The sequence below is a fragment of the Panulirus ornatus genome, chromosome 21 (genome assembly GCF_036320965.1).
Source record: "Panulirus ornatus isolate Po-2019 chromosome 21, ASM3632096v1, whole genome shotgun sequence".
NCBI lineage: Eukaryota > Metazoa > Arthropoda > Malacostraca > Decapoda > Palinuridae > Panulirus > Panulirus ornatus.
Genome location: NC_092244.1, coordinates 925,900 through 941,446, shown reverse-complemented (window position 1 = coordinate 941,446; position 15,547 = coordinate 925,900). Strand labels below are relative to the sequence as shown.

Sequence of the window (15,547 nt, the reverse complement as noted above, 5' to 3'; positions counted from 1 at the left end):
TATACCAGGGTTGACGTGCTGTCAGTGGATTGAATCAAGGCATGTGTATGGGGTGGGTTGGGCCATTTCTTTCGTCTGTTTCCTTGCGCTACCTCGCAAACGCGGGAGACAGCGACAAAGCAAAAAAAAAAAAAATATATATATATATATATATATATATATATATATATATATATATATATATGTATATATATATATATATATATATATAGGGAGAATAAAAAGATGTTCTGGAAGGAGGTAAATAAAGTGCATAAGACAATGGAGCAAATGGGAACTTCAGTGAAGGGCGCAAATGGAGAGGTGATAACAAGTAGTGGGGATGTGAGAAGGAGATGGAATGAGTATTTTGAAGGTTTGTTGAATGTGTTTGATGATAGAGTGGCAGATATAGGGTGTTTTGGTCGAGGTGGTGTGCAAAGTGAGAGGGTTAGGGAAAATGATTTGGTAAACAGAGAAGAGGTAGTAAAAGCTTTGCGGAAGATGAAAGCCGGCAAGGCAGCAGGTTTGGATGGTATTGCAGTGGAATTTATTAAAAAAGGGAGTGACTGTATTATTGACTGGTTGGTAAGGTTATTTAATGTATGTATGACTCATGGTGAGGTGCCTGAGGATTGGCGGAATGCGTGCATAGTGCCATTGTACAAAGGCAAAGGGGATAAGAGTGAGTGCTCAAATTACAGAAGTATAAGTTTGTTGAGTATTTCTGGTAAATTATATGGGAGGGTATTGATTGGGAGGGTGAAGGCATGTACAGAGCATCAGATTGGGGAAGAGCAGTGTGGTTTCAGAAGTGGTAGAGGATGTGTGGATCAGGTGTTTGCTTTGAAGAAGGTATGTGAGAAATACTTAGAAAAGCAAATGGATTTGTATGTAGCATTTATGGATCTGGAGAAGGCTTATAATAGAGTTGATAGAGATGCTCTGCGGAAGGTATTAAGAATATATTGTGTGGGAGGCAAGTTGTTAGAAGCAGTGAAAAGTTTTTATCTAGGATGTAAGGCATGTGTATGTGTAGGAAGAGAGGAAAGTGATTGGTTCTCAGTGAATGTAGGTTTGCGGCAGGGGTGTGTGATGTCTCCATGGTTGTTTAATTTGTTTATGGATGGGGTTGTTAGGGAGGTAAATGCAAGAGTTTCGGAAAGAGGGGCAAGTATGAAGTCTGTTGTGGATGAGAGAGCTTGGGAAGTGAGTCAGTTGTTGTTCGCTGATGATACAGTGCTGGTGGTTGATTCATGTGAGAAACTGCAGAAGCTGGTGACTGAGTTTGGTAAAGTATGTGAAAGAATAAAGTTAAGAGTAAATGTGAATAAGAGCAAGGTTATTAGGTACAGTAGGGGTGAGGGTCAAGTCAATTGGGAGGTAAGTTTGAATGGAGAAAAACTGGAGGAAGTAAAGTGTTTTAGATATCTGGGAGTGGATCTGGCAGCAGATGGAACCATGGAAACGCAAGTGGATCATAGGGTGGGGGAGGGGGCGAAAATCCTGGGAGCCTTGAAGAATGTGTGGAAAGCAAGAACATTATCTCAGAAAGTAAAAATTGGTATGTTTGAGGGAATAGTGGTTCCAACAGTGTTATATGGTTGCAAGGCGTGGGCTATAGTTAGGGTTGTGCGGAGGAGGGTGGATGTGTTGGAAATGAGATGTTTGAGGACAATGTGTGGTGTGAGGTGGTTTGATCGAGTAAGTAATGAAAGGGTAAGAGAGAAGTGTGGTAATAAAAAGAGTGTGGTTGATAGAGCAGAAGAGGGTGTATTGAAATGGTTTGGTCACATGGAGAGAAGGAGTGAGGAAAGATTGACAGATGTTCAGTGTTATAAATGGAAATGGTGAAGAGCTTGTAGATTTGTGTACTGAAAAAGGACTGGTGATTGGGAATGTCTGGTTTAAAAAGAGAGATATATATATATATTTTTTTTTTTTTTTGCTTTGTCGCTGTCTCCCGCGTTTGCGAGGTAGCGCAAGGAAACAGACGAAAGAAATGGCCCAACCCACCCCCCTACACATGTATATACATACGTCCACACACACAAATATACATACCTACACAGCTTTCCATGGTTTACCCCAGACGCTTCACATGCCCTGATTCAATCCACTGACAGCACGTCAACCCTGGTATACCACATCGATCCAATTCAATCTATTCCTTGCCCTCCTTTCACCCTCCTGCATGTTCAGGCCCCGATCACACAAAATCTTTTTCACTCCATCTTTCCACCTCCAATTTGGTCTCCCACTTCTCATTCCCTCCACCTCCGACACATATATCCTCTTGGTCAATCTTTCCTCACTCATTCTCTCCATGTGCCCAAACCATTTCAAAACACCCTCTTCTGCTCTCTCAACCGTGCTCTTTTTATTTCCATACATCTCTCTTACCCTTACGTTACTTACTCGATCAAACCACCTCACACCACACATTGTCCTCAAACATCTCATTTCCAGCACATCCATCCTCCTGCGTACAACTCTATCCATAGCCCACGCCTCGCAACATACAACATTGTTGGAACCACTATTCCTTCAAACTTACCCATTTTTGCTTTCCGAGATAATGTTCTTGACTTCCACACATTCTTCAAGGCTCCCAGAATTTTCGCCCCCTCCCCCACCCTATGATCCACTTCCGCTTCCATGGTTCCATCTGCTGCCAGATCCACTCCCAGATATCTAAAACACTTTACTTCCTCCAGTTTTTCTCCATTAATACATAAGTATTAGTATTAGGAGAGATGGCCAGAGAGCATTATTGGATTGTGTTAATTGATAGGCATGTGAAATTTTTTTTTTCTGTATTATTATGCTTAATTGCCATCTCCCATGTAAACAAGGTACTGCAAGGAAACAGACAAAAGAATGGCCAAACTCACCTACATGCACATGTATATACATAAATGCCCACACATGCACATATACATACCTATACATTTCAACGTATACATACATATACATACACAGACATACATATATATACACTTGTGCATATTCATACATGCTGCCTTCATCCATTCCCGTTGCCACCCCCCCCCCCTCCCCACACACACACACACACACACACACACACACACACACACACACACACACACACACACACCCCATGAGGTAGCTCTTGTAAAAGACAAAAATGGCCACATTCATTTACACTCAGTCTTTAACTGTCATGTGTAATGCACCCAAATCACAGCTCCCTTTCCTCATCCAGACCCCACAAATCTTTCCATGGTTTACCCCAGACACTTCACATGCCCTGGTTCAATCCATTGACAGCACGTCCACCCTGGTATACCACATCGCTCCAATTCACTCTATTCCTTGCACGCCTTTCACCCTTCTGTATGTTCAGGCCCCGATCCCTCAAAATCTTTTTCACCCCATCCTTCCACCTCCAATTTCATTTCCCACTTCTCCTCATTCCCTCCACCTCTGACACATATATCCTCTTTGTCAATCTTTCCTCACTCATTCTCTCCATGTGACCAAACCATTTTAACACACCCTCTTCTGCTCTCTCAACCACACTCTTTTAATTACCACACATCTCTCTTACCCTTTCATTACTTACTCAGTCAAACCACCTAACACCACGTATTGTCCTCACGCATTTCATTTCCAACACGTCCACCCTCCTCTGCACAACCCTATCTATAGCCCATGCCTTGCAAACATATAGCATTGTTGGAACCACTGTTCCTTGAAACATACCCATTTTTGCTCTCCAATATAACGTTCTGGTCTTCCACACATTCTTCAACATTCCCAGAATCTTTGCCCCCTCCCCCACCTGTGACCCATTTCCACATCTGTGGTTCCATCCGCTGCTATATCCACTCCCAGATATGTAAAACACTTAACTTCTTCCAGTTTATCTCCATTCGAACTTACCTCCCAGTTAACTTATCCCTCAACCCTACTGAACCTAATGTCCTCATTCTTATTCATGTTTATTCTCAGCTTTCTTCTTTCACATACTTTACCAAACTCAGTCACCAACTTCTGCAGTTTCTCACCCGAATCAGCCACCAGTGCTGTATCATCAGCGAACAACAACTGACTCACTTCCCAAGCTCTCTCATCCACAACAGGCTGTATACTTACCCCCTCTCCAAAACTCTTGCATTCACCTCCGTAACCACCCTATCCATAAACAAATTAAACAACCATGGAGACATCATGCACCCCTACCGCAAACTGACATTCACAGGGAACCAATCACTTTCCTCTCTTCCTGCTCGTACACATGCCTTACTTCCTTGGTAAAAACTTTTCACTGCTTCTAGCAACTTACTTCCCACACCATATACTCTTGATACCTTCTACAAAGCATATCTATCAACCCCATCATATGCCTTCTCCATATCCATGAAACCAGGCAAGTTTAAAATATTGATAACAGTTACTTCAAACCTTTACTGAAAAGTTATTAGTTACATGTGAAAAGTGAATTGCATTGTAGATGCAGTGAAAGTGAAGTGTAGTAAAAGTACCAATAATATGAAAGATTGAAAAAATACACAGTTGAAACTGAAGTATGATTAACCATTTGTTTACAAGAAATAGTGTTGTGTGTTTCTTGTGTTATGATACAGTGTTATTTTGGTTCTAGTGTTACATATTTAATGATGGAACCTCTTTTTCCAGTAGCTCTCATGTCGTCTCTTCATTTACATTAGGAACCACGTAGACATATCCATTGCTGCTGAATAGCCTATTTTGTCTCTAATAAAGAATTCCCTTAGTTTTGGAGTGAAGTTTCCCAAGTTTGAACGTACAGGAAGTTTACAATATGATGCAGTTTCATATATCATTGTCTACTGGTTTATCAGGATGTGGTTGCTACCCTCTGCATGGAAGCCGTAGAGCGTCAAATGTCATACCATTAAAGTTGCTCTTTTTGTCCACTTGAAAGCATTGAAATGAACACCTTCTTGAACTTTCTTGAACATTTTTTTGATTTTAGACTTCAATTTTTATTCTGATTTTCAGGTGATATACTTCCCTGTCAACATATCTCACAAAACTCGTTGTCCTAAGGATGCCTTAGAACCTCTCCACATCATCTGGCCACACCGCTGGTAAGAGGCTTCTCATCACCTAGCTTTCTGCCAGGAGTGTATTGGAAGTGTCAGATGCATTTGTAATTTATAAGTGGAGGAAAAACTACGTGAAATGTTTAGTTATGTTAGACTTTTGGGGATATATATTTTCAGTGGTCTTTGATTTTTACCTGAGTCATGATGTCTGTGGTTGTTTGGTCATTTAATGGAGCCCCAAATAAAAAGCTCTTGCTGCTCTCAGATAAAGATTAAGTTAATTTTTGAATACAGATAATATTACGGAAGCGCAGTACAGTAATGCTGTGAGTTAGTTTTAGAATAAAGAAACAATTACTGAAGTGCAGTACAGTAATGTTCTTGTATAGTAGTAGTATCATTCTTGTGATAGAAAAATTGATTGTTCATTAACTCACATAAAGAAGTTCTGCCCTGTTGAATAATCCACAGAGATACAAATGTGTAGTGTGCTTCATGTACATATTGTAAAAACATGGCTGGAAAGAAGCCACAGCATGTTTAATGTGCCTTAGTGTGTTGTTGTCTTATGTGTTATGTAAGTGCCCAATCTGTCTTAATGCTTTGTGAAAGACCAAGGGAGCAATGAAAATATAGTTTTCGATTAAAGAATCACCATAGGGTTAGTGCTTATCTTTTATGTGATTACAAAATCATTTGTGTATTCATTCATGTAGATTAAGTTCTGCCATTGTAAATAGTAAGTAAATGGTATGTATTTGTATTATATGCTTAGGTTATTTCAAACTTGAACGCTGTTTCCTGTCTTAGCAAGGTAGCACCAGGAACAGCTGAAGAAAAGTTGCATCCACTCACATCCATTCTCTATCTGTCATGTAATGCACCCCACAGACTTTTCCATGGTTTACCGTGATGCTTCACATGCCCTGGTTCAGTCCTTTGACATTATGTTGACCACTATATACTGCATTGTTCCAATTTACTCTGTCCCATGCATACCTTTTACTCTCCTGCATCATGTTTAGGTCCCATTCACACAAAATCTTGTTTGCTCCATCCTTCCATTTCCAATTTAGTCTTTCCTTTCTCCTTGTTCCCTCCACTTCTGACACATGTAATCTCTTGCACTTGTGACACATTTAAATGAGAAACTGCAGAAGTTGAGTTTAAATGTGAATAAAAGCTAGGCTATTATGTTTAGCAAGCTTGATTGACAGGTTTGTTGGGATGTGGGTTTGAATGGAGAAAATTTGGAAGTGAAGTTTTTGTAAATACATGGGAGTGGTTAAGTATGACAACAAAAATACATATTTTATTGTACTTAATCGCTATCTCACATTAGCGAGGTAGCTCAAGGAAACAGATGAAAGAATGGCCCATCCCACCCACATACACATGTATACACATAAACACCCACACACGCATATATACATACCTATACATTTTGACGTATACTTACATATACATTCGCAGACATGTACGTATATACACATTTACCTGTTCATACTTGCTGCCTACATCCATTCTCATTGCCACCCCCACACATGAAATAGCAACCCCCCGCCCTGCCATGCACTAGGAAAAGACAAAAAAGGCCACATTCATTCACCCTCAGTCTCTAGCTGTCATGTGAAATGCACCCAAACCACAGCTCCTTTTCCACATCCAGGCCCTGCAGATTTTTCCATGGTTTACCCCAGATGCTTCACATGCTCTGGTTCAATCCATTGAGAACACATCCACCCCCAGTATGCCACATCGTCCCAATTTACTATGTTCCTTGCGTGCCTTTCACCCTCCTGCATGTTCTGGCCCCGGTCCCTCAAAATCTTTTTCACTCCATCCTCCCACCTCCAATTTGGTCTCCTGCTTCTCCGTATTTCCTCTGCTTCTGACTTCTGACACATATATCCTCTTTGTCAAACTTTCCTCACGCATTCTCTCCATCTGACCAAACCATTTCAACACACCCTCTTCTCTCTCAACCACACACTTTTTATTACCACCCATCTCTCTTACCAGTTCATTACTTACTCGATCAAACCACCTCACACCACATATTGTCCTTAAGCATCTCATTTCCAACACATTAACCCTCCTGCGCACAACCCTATATATAGCCCATGCCTCACAACCATATAACATTGTTGAAACCACTATTCCTTCAAACATACCCAATAATGCTCTCCGAGATAACGTTCTCACCTTCCACACATTCTTCAATGCTCCCAGAACCTTCGCCCCCTCCCCCACCCTATGATTCACTTCCGCTTCCATGGTTCCATCCGCTGCTAAATCCACTCCCAGATATCTAAAACACTTCACTTCCACCAGTTTTTCTCCATTCAAACTTACCTCTCAGTTAACTTGTTCTTCAACCCTACTGAACCTAATAACCTTGCTCTTATTCACATTTACTCTCAGCTTTCTTCTTTCACACACTTTACCAAACTCAGTCTCCAGCTTCTGCAGTTTCTCACATGAATCAGCCACCAGCACTGTATCATCAGCGAACAACAACTGACTCACTTCCCAAACCCTCTCATCTACAACAGACTGCATACTTGCCCCTCTCTCCAAAACTCTTGCATTCACCTTCCTAACAACCCCATCCATAAACAAATTAAACAACCATGGAGACATCACGCACCCCTGCCACAAAATGATATTCACCGGGAACCACTCACTTTCATCTCTTCCTACCGTGCACATGCCTTCCATCCTTGATGAAAGCTTTTCAATGTTTCGAGCAACTTACCTCCCACACCATATAATCTTAATACCTTCAACAGAGCATCTCTATCAACTCTGTCATATACCTTCTCTAGATCCATAAATGCTACATACAAATCCATTTGCTTTTCTAAGTATTTCTCACATACATTCTTCAAAGCAAACACCTGATCCACCTTTCTCTTGACCTCTTGCCTCTTTTTTTTTTTTTTTTTATACATCTCCCAGTCATTTGCACTATTTTCCTGAAAAATCATCCAAATGCCTGTCTCTTCTCTTTCACTAACAATCTTACTTCTTCATTCTACCAGTCACTACCCTTTCTAATCTGCTCTCCTCCCACCTTTCTCATGCCACAGGCATCTTTTGTGCAAGCCATCACTGCTTCCCTAAATACATCCCATTCTTCCCCCACTCCCCTTACATCATTTGCTCTCACCTTTTTCCATTCTGCACTCAATCTCTCCTGGTACTTCCTCACACGTCTCCTTGCTGAGCTCACTTACTCTCACCACTCTCTTCACCCCAACATTCTCTTCTTTTCTGAAAACCTCTACAAATCTTCATGTTCACCTCCACAAGATAATGGTCAGACATCCCCCAGTTGGTCCTCTCAGCACATTAACATCCAAAAGTCTCTCTTTCATGCACCTATCAATTAACCTGTGATCCAGAAATGCTATCTGGCCATCTCTCCTACTTACATATGTTTTTTTTTTTTTTTTTTTTTTTTTATACTTTGTCGCTGTCTCCCGCGTTTGCGAGGTAGCGCAAGGAAACAGACGAAAGAAATGGCCCAACCCCCCCCCCCCATACACATGTACATACACACGTCCACACACGCAAATATACATACCTACACAGCCTTCCATGGTTTACCCCAGACGCTTCACATGCCTTGCTTCAATCCACTGACAGCACGTCAACCCCTGTATACCACATGACTCCAATTCACTCTATTTCTTGCCCTCCTTTCACCCTCCTGCATGTTCAGGCCCCGATCACACAAAATCCTTTTCACTCCATCTTTCCACCTCCAATTTGGTCTCCCTCTTCTCCTCGTTCCCTCCACCTCCGACACATATATCCTCTTGGTCAATCTCTCCTCACTCATTCTCTCCATGTGCCCAAACCATTTCAAAACACCCTCTTCTGCTCTCTCAACCACGCTCTTTTTATTTCCACACATCTCTCTTACCCTTACGTTACTTACTCGATCAAACCACCTCACACCACACATTGTCCTCAAACATCTCATTTCCAGCACATCCATCCTCCTGCGCACATCTCTATCCATAGCCCACGCCTCGCAACCATACAACATTGTTGGAACCACTATTCCCTCAAACATACCCATTTTTGCTTTCCGAGATAATGTTCTCGACTTCCACACATTTTTCAAGGCTCCCAAAATTTTCGCCCCCTCCCCCACCCTATGATCCACTTCCGCTTCCATGGTTCCATCCGCTGACAGATCCACTCCCAGATATCTAAAACACTTCACTTCCTACATATGTATATTTATGTATATCTCTTTTTAATCCAGGTATTCCCAATCACCAGTCCTTTTTCAGCACACAAATCTACAAGCTCTTCACCATTTCCATTTACAACACTGAACACCCCATGTACACCAGTTATACCCTCAACTGCTACATTACTCATCTTTGCTTTCAAATCACCCATCACTATATCCCAGTCTCGTGCATCAAAGCTACTAACACACTCACTCAGCTGCTCCTAAAACACTTGCCTCTCATGATCTCTCCTATCATGACTAGGTGCATAGGCACCAATAATCACCTATCTCTCCATCCACTTTCAGTTTTACCCATATCAATCTAGAGTTTAATTTCTTACACTCTATCACATACTCCCACAACTCCTGCTTCAGGAGTAGTGCTACTCCTTCCTTTGCTCTTGTCCTCTCACCAACCCCTGACTTTACTCCCAAGACATTCTCAAGCCATTCTTCCCCTTTACCTTGAGCTTTGTTTCACTTAGAGCCAAAACATCCAGGTTCCTTTCCTCAAACATACTACCTATCTCTCCTTTTTTCTCATCTTGGTTACATCCACACACTCCTGAAGCAGGAGTTGTGGGAGTATGTGATAGAGTGTGAGAAAGTAAACTCTAGATTGATATGGGTAAAACTGAAAGTGGATGGAGAGAGATGGATGATTATTGGTGCCTATGCACCTGGGCATGAGAAGAAAGATCATGAGAGGCAAGTGTTTTGGGAGCAGCTGAGTGAGTGTGTTACTAGTTTTGATGCACGAGACCAGGTTATAGTGATGGGTGATTTGAATGCAAAGGTGAGTAATGTGGTAGTTTAGGGAATAATTGGTGTACATGGGGAGTTCACTGATGTAAATGGAAATGGTGAAGAGCTTGTAGATTTATGTGCTGAAAAAGGACTGGTGATTGGGAATACCTGATTTAAAAAGAGAGATACACATAGTATATGTATGTAAGTAGGAGAGATGGCCAGAGAGCGTTATTGGATTACGTGTTAATTGATAGGCGTGTGAAAGAGAGACTTTTGGATGTTAATGTGCTGAGAGATGCAACTGGAGGGATGTCTGATCATTATCTTGTGGAGGTGAAGGTGAAGATTTGTAGAGGTTTTCAGAAAAGAAGAGAGTATCTTGGAGTAAAGATAGTGGTGAGAGTAAGTGAGCTTGGGAAGGAGACCTGTGTGAGGAAGTACCAGGAGAGACTGAGTACAGAATGGAAAAAGGTGAGAACAAAGGATGCAAAGGGAGTGTGGGAGGAATGGAATGTATTTAGGGAAGCAGTGATGGCTTGTGCAAAAGATGCTTGTGGCATGAGAAGCATGAGAGGTGGGCAGATTAGAAAGGGTAGTGAGCGGTGGGATGAAAAAGTAAGATTATTAGTGAAAGAGATGAGAAAGGCATTTGGACGATTTTTGCAGGGAAATTATGCAAATGACTGGGAGATGTCTAAAAGAAAGAGGCAGGAGGTCAAGAGAGAGGTGCAAGAGGCAAAAAAGAGGGCAAATTAGAGTTAGGGTGAGAATCATTAAATTTTGGGAGAGTGAAAAGATATTTTGGAAGGAGGTAAATAAAGTGCGTAAGACAAGGGAACAAATGGGAACATTAGTGAAGGGGGCTAATGGGGAGGTGATAACAAGTAGTGGTGATATGAGAAGGAGATGGAGTGAGTATTTTGAAGGTTTGTTGAATGTGTTTGATGATAGAGTGGCAGAAATAGGGTGTTTTGGTTGAGGTGGTGTGCAAAGTTAGAGGGTTAGGGAGAATTATTTGGTAAACAGAGGAGAGGTAGTAAAAGCTTTGCGGAAGATGAAAGCCGGCAAGGCAGCAGGTTTGGATGGTATTGCAGTGGAATTTATTAAAAAAGGGGGTGACTATTGTTGACTGGTTGGTAAGATTATTTAATGTATGTATGACTCATGGTGAGGTGCCTGAACATGCAGGAGGGTGAAAGGCGTGCAAGGAATAGAGTGAATTGGAACGATGTGGTATACTGGGGTCGACGTGCTGTCAGTGGATTGAACCAGGGCATGTGAAGCGTCTGGGGTAAACCATGGAAAGGTCTGTGGGGCCTGGATGTGGAAAGGGAGCTGTGGTTTCAGTGCATTATTACATGACAGCTAGAGACTGAGTGTGAACGAACGTGGCCTTTGTAGTCTTTTCCTAGCGCTACCTTACGCACATGAGGGGGGAGGGAGTTGTTATTTCATGTATGGCGAGGTGGCGATGGGAATGAACAAAGGCAGACTATGAATTATGTACATGTGTATATATGTATATGTCTGTGTGTGTATATATATGTATACGTTGAGATGTATAGGTATGTAGATTTGCGTGTGTGGACTTGTATGTATATACATGTGTATGTGGGTGGGTTGGGCCATTCTTTCGTCTGTTTCCTTGCGCTACCTCGCAAACATGGGAGACAGCGACATAGCAAAATAAATGATATATATATATATATATATATATATATATATATATATATATATATATATATATATATATATATATATATACACACATGTACATATTCGTACTTGCTGCCTTCATCCATTTCCGTCGCCACCTTGCCGCACATGAAAGAACATCCCCCCCATGTAAGTATGAGACTGGATGTGTCTTTCTTTATCTGTTTCCTGGCGCTACCTCACTAATGCAGGAAACAGAGATCAAGTAGGAAAAAAGATAGTGCTTATGCACTCGGCCATGAGAAGAAAGATCATGAGAGACAAGTGTTGTGGGAGTAGCTAAGGGAGTGTGTCAGTAGTTTTGATGTTGGAGACTGGGTATTAGCAATGGATGATTTAAATGCGAAAGTGAGTAATATGACAGTTGAGGATATAATTGGTTTATGGAGCATTCAGTATTATGAATAGAAATAGTGAACAGGTTAGGACTTGTGACTGGGAATACCTGGTTTAAAATGAGGGACACACACAAGTATGTATATATATATATATATATATATGATAAGGAGAGATGGCCAGCGGCCATTATTGGATTATATGTTAATTGATAGGTGTGTGAAAGAGAGACCTATGAATGTAAGTGTCCTGAGAGGGGCAGCTAGTAGAAGGTAAGGGAAGGTAAGGATTTGTAGAGGTGTTTGGAGAACAGGAAAGAATGTTGGTGAGAAGAGAGTGGTGAGAGTAAGTGAACTTGGAAAAGAGACTTGTGTGAAGGAAATCCAGGAGAAATTATATGAGTGCAGAATGGCAGACATTGAGAGTAAATGAAGCAAAGGGAGTGAGTGAGGAATGGGAGGTATGTAAGGAAGCAGTGCACACATGTGGGAGAGATGCATGTTGCATGTGAAAGGTGGGAGGTGAGCAGATTCAGAAAGGTAGTTAGTGGTGGGATGAAGAAATCAAGTTGCTTGTAAAGAGAAAAGAGAGATGTTTTGGTGGTACTTACATGAAAGGAGTGCAAATAACTGGGGAATATTTATCTAAAGCAGCAAGAGGTCAGGAGGGAGGTGTAAGGGTTGAAAAAGAGGGCAAATGAGAGATTGGGTGATTGAGTATCAGGAAACTTTGGTAGAGAAAGGTGTTTTGAAAGGAGGTTAATAATGTGCAGAAAATGAGAGAATAAATAAGAACAATGGTAAAGGGGGCAAAAGGGGAAATGGTAATGGGTAGTGATGAAATGAAGAGATGGAGCAAGTATTATGAATGACGGTTGAATGTTTATGTAATAGAGTGGCAGATGTAGAATGCTTGGGTCAGAGTGGTATGCAAAGTGAGTTTCACTGAAAATGATGTGATGAAGAGAGAAGGTTGGTTAAGATTATCAGTGTATGTATAGATCATGGTGAGGTGCCTGAGGATTGGCAAAATGCAAGTATGGTACCATTTTATAAAGGTGATTGTTCAAACTACAGAATTGTAAGTTTGTTTAGCTGTACCTGGTGAGTTATATGAGAGAGTATTGATGAAGAGACTGAAGGCATGTACAATGCATCAGACTCGGGAGGAGCTGTGTTGTTTCAGAAGCAATAGAGGATGAGTTGATCATGTGTTTGCTTAAAAGAATGTGTCTTTAGAAATACTTAAAGAAACAGATGGATTTGTATGTGGCATTTATGAAATTGGAGAAAGCATGTAATAAGGTTGATAGGGGATGCCATATGGAAGGTCTTAAGAATATACTGCATGCCAGAAAAGCTGCTGGAAGCATTGAGAAGTTTTAGCAAGGGTATAAGACATGTGTATGAGTAGAAAATGAGGACAGTGAGTATTCCAAGTGACTGCTGGTCTGCAGCAAAGGTGTGTGATGTCACTGTGGTTGTTCACTTTATTTATGGATGGGGTTGTGAGAGTCTTGGAGAGCGGGGTGACTGTGCAGTCTGTAGGGGATGAGAGGTCCTAGGTAGTATGTCAGTTGTTTGTTGATGATACAGCACTGGTGGCATAGTCAAGAGAGCAACTGCAGAAGTTGGTGACTGAGTTTGGAAGACTGTGTGAAAGGAGGAAGTTAAGAGTAAATGTGAATAAAAGCAAGGTTAATAAGTTTAGTATGGTTGAGGGACAGGTTAGTTGGGGTGTGAGTTTGAAAGGGGAAAACTTGGAGGAAGTGCTATGTTTTTTATCCCTGGAAATGTACATGGCAGTGAACTGAACCATGGAAGTAGAAGTGACTCATAGGTTGGGTAAGGGGCGAAGATTCTGGGAGCACTGAAGAGTGTGTGGAAAGAGAGTATATTTGAAGGTGTAGTAGTCCCAAAAATATTATATGGTTGTGAGGCATGGGGTTTAGATAAGGCTGTTCAGAGAAGGGTGAATGTTTTGGAAATGAAATGTTTGAGGGCAATATGTTGTGTGAGGTGGTTTGATCAAGTAAGTAATGAAAGGGCAAGAGAGAAGTGTAGTAATAGAAATAATGTGGTTGAGAGAGCCGAAGAGGATGTACTGAAATGGCTTGGACATATGGAGAGAATGAGTAAGGAAAGGTTGACTAAGCGGATATATGTATGAGAAGTGAAGGGAACAAGGAGAGCAGGGAGACCACTTTGGAGATGAAAGGATGGGGTGAAAAAGATTTTGAGCAATTAGGGCCTAAACATGCAGGAGGGTGAAAGGTGTGCATTGAACGGAATGAATTGGAATGATGTGGTATACGGGGGGTTGATGTGCTGTCAGCGGACTGAACCATGGCATGTAAAGCATCCAGGATAAACCATGGAAAGGTCTGTGGGACCAGGTTGTGGATAGGGAGCTGTGGTTTGAGAGCATTACATTTGACAGCTAGAGAATGGATGTGAGCAGATGTGGCCTTTCTTTGTCTGTTCCTGGTGCTACCTTGCTAATGTGGGAAACATCAGTCAGGTATAGAAAAGGATTATCTAATGTATTATAACCATGTATTTAAAAATGTTTTCTATTTTCTTTAGTGTGTGTTAACTTTTGTCTTGGATTTGCTAAGTATTCCATAGGAATGCTTATCAAATAAAAACTAGGAGTCTTTGGTAAAACAGGTTTCATGGTATGAAATTTTCCCAGTTTATCAACAGTATTCCTACTCTATATAGTGAGGGATGGGTAGATATCACATAATGTTATATCTTCAGACCAGTGAATGCAACATTTCTTCTCTTCATTCAGGGAGCATGATAAGGATCCAGACACGATGTTCCATGTCCTGTATCAACTAGCAGAAGCAGGACTTAATTTCCGTGTGTGTGTTTTGGGTCAGTCATACTCGGAGAATCCACCTGTGTTTGCTGAAGCTCGACAACGGTTGGCAAACTTTATCACACATTGGGGTTATGCAGAGAACAAGGAGAAGTAAGGAATCAATATTTGCGTTTCTGCCTTTGGTGTTTATCAGTTTATGTCATTTTTTTTTTCATTCATATCAAATCAGTGCTCTGTATACTAGTTCGAATAAAAACGTGAATTCAGTCTGTGGAGAGAGGTTTCTGAAGATTCTTGTTTTCATTCTTGTTCGCCATTTCCTGTGTTAGCAAAGAAGTGCCAGGAACAGATGAAGAAAAGGCCTCATTTGCACATATCCATTCTGTATCTGTTATGTGTAATGCACTGAGACTTCATCCCCCTATCTACAACCAAGCCCCACAGACCTTTCCCAGGTTTCTTCTGGCTGCTTCGTATATCATGGTACATTGCACCGTGTATACCACATTGCCCAAATTCTTTCTGTCCTGTGCATACCTTTCACCCAACTGCATGTTGAGACCCTAAGCACTCAAATTCTTATTTAATCCTTCCTTTCATCTCCCACTTTTCCATGTCCCTTCCACATTTT

The 15,547-nt window shown here is 41.3% G+C and overlaps 1 protein-coding gene across 2 annotated transcripts in view; it reads left to right on the top strand.

Annotated features, from left to right (window-relative positions):
* The window catches only part of LOC139756244 (uncharacterized), a 234,671-nt gene that overhangs the window by 167,837 nt on the left and 51,287 nt on the right, over positions 1-15,547 (top strand). For both annotated transcript variants that reach the window (XM_071675425.1, XM_071675424.1), the window contains exons 10-11: positions 4,987-5,075; positions 14,884-15,066. In XM_071675425.1, the coding sequence (XP_071531526.1) occupies positions 4,987-5,075; positions 14,884-15,066 (272 nt within the window). The remainder of the gene's footprint in view (positions 1-4,986; positions 5,076-14,883; positions 15,067-15,547) is intronic.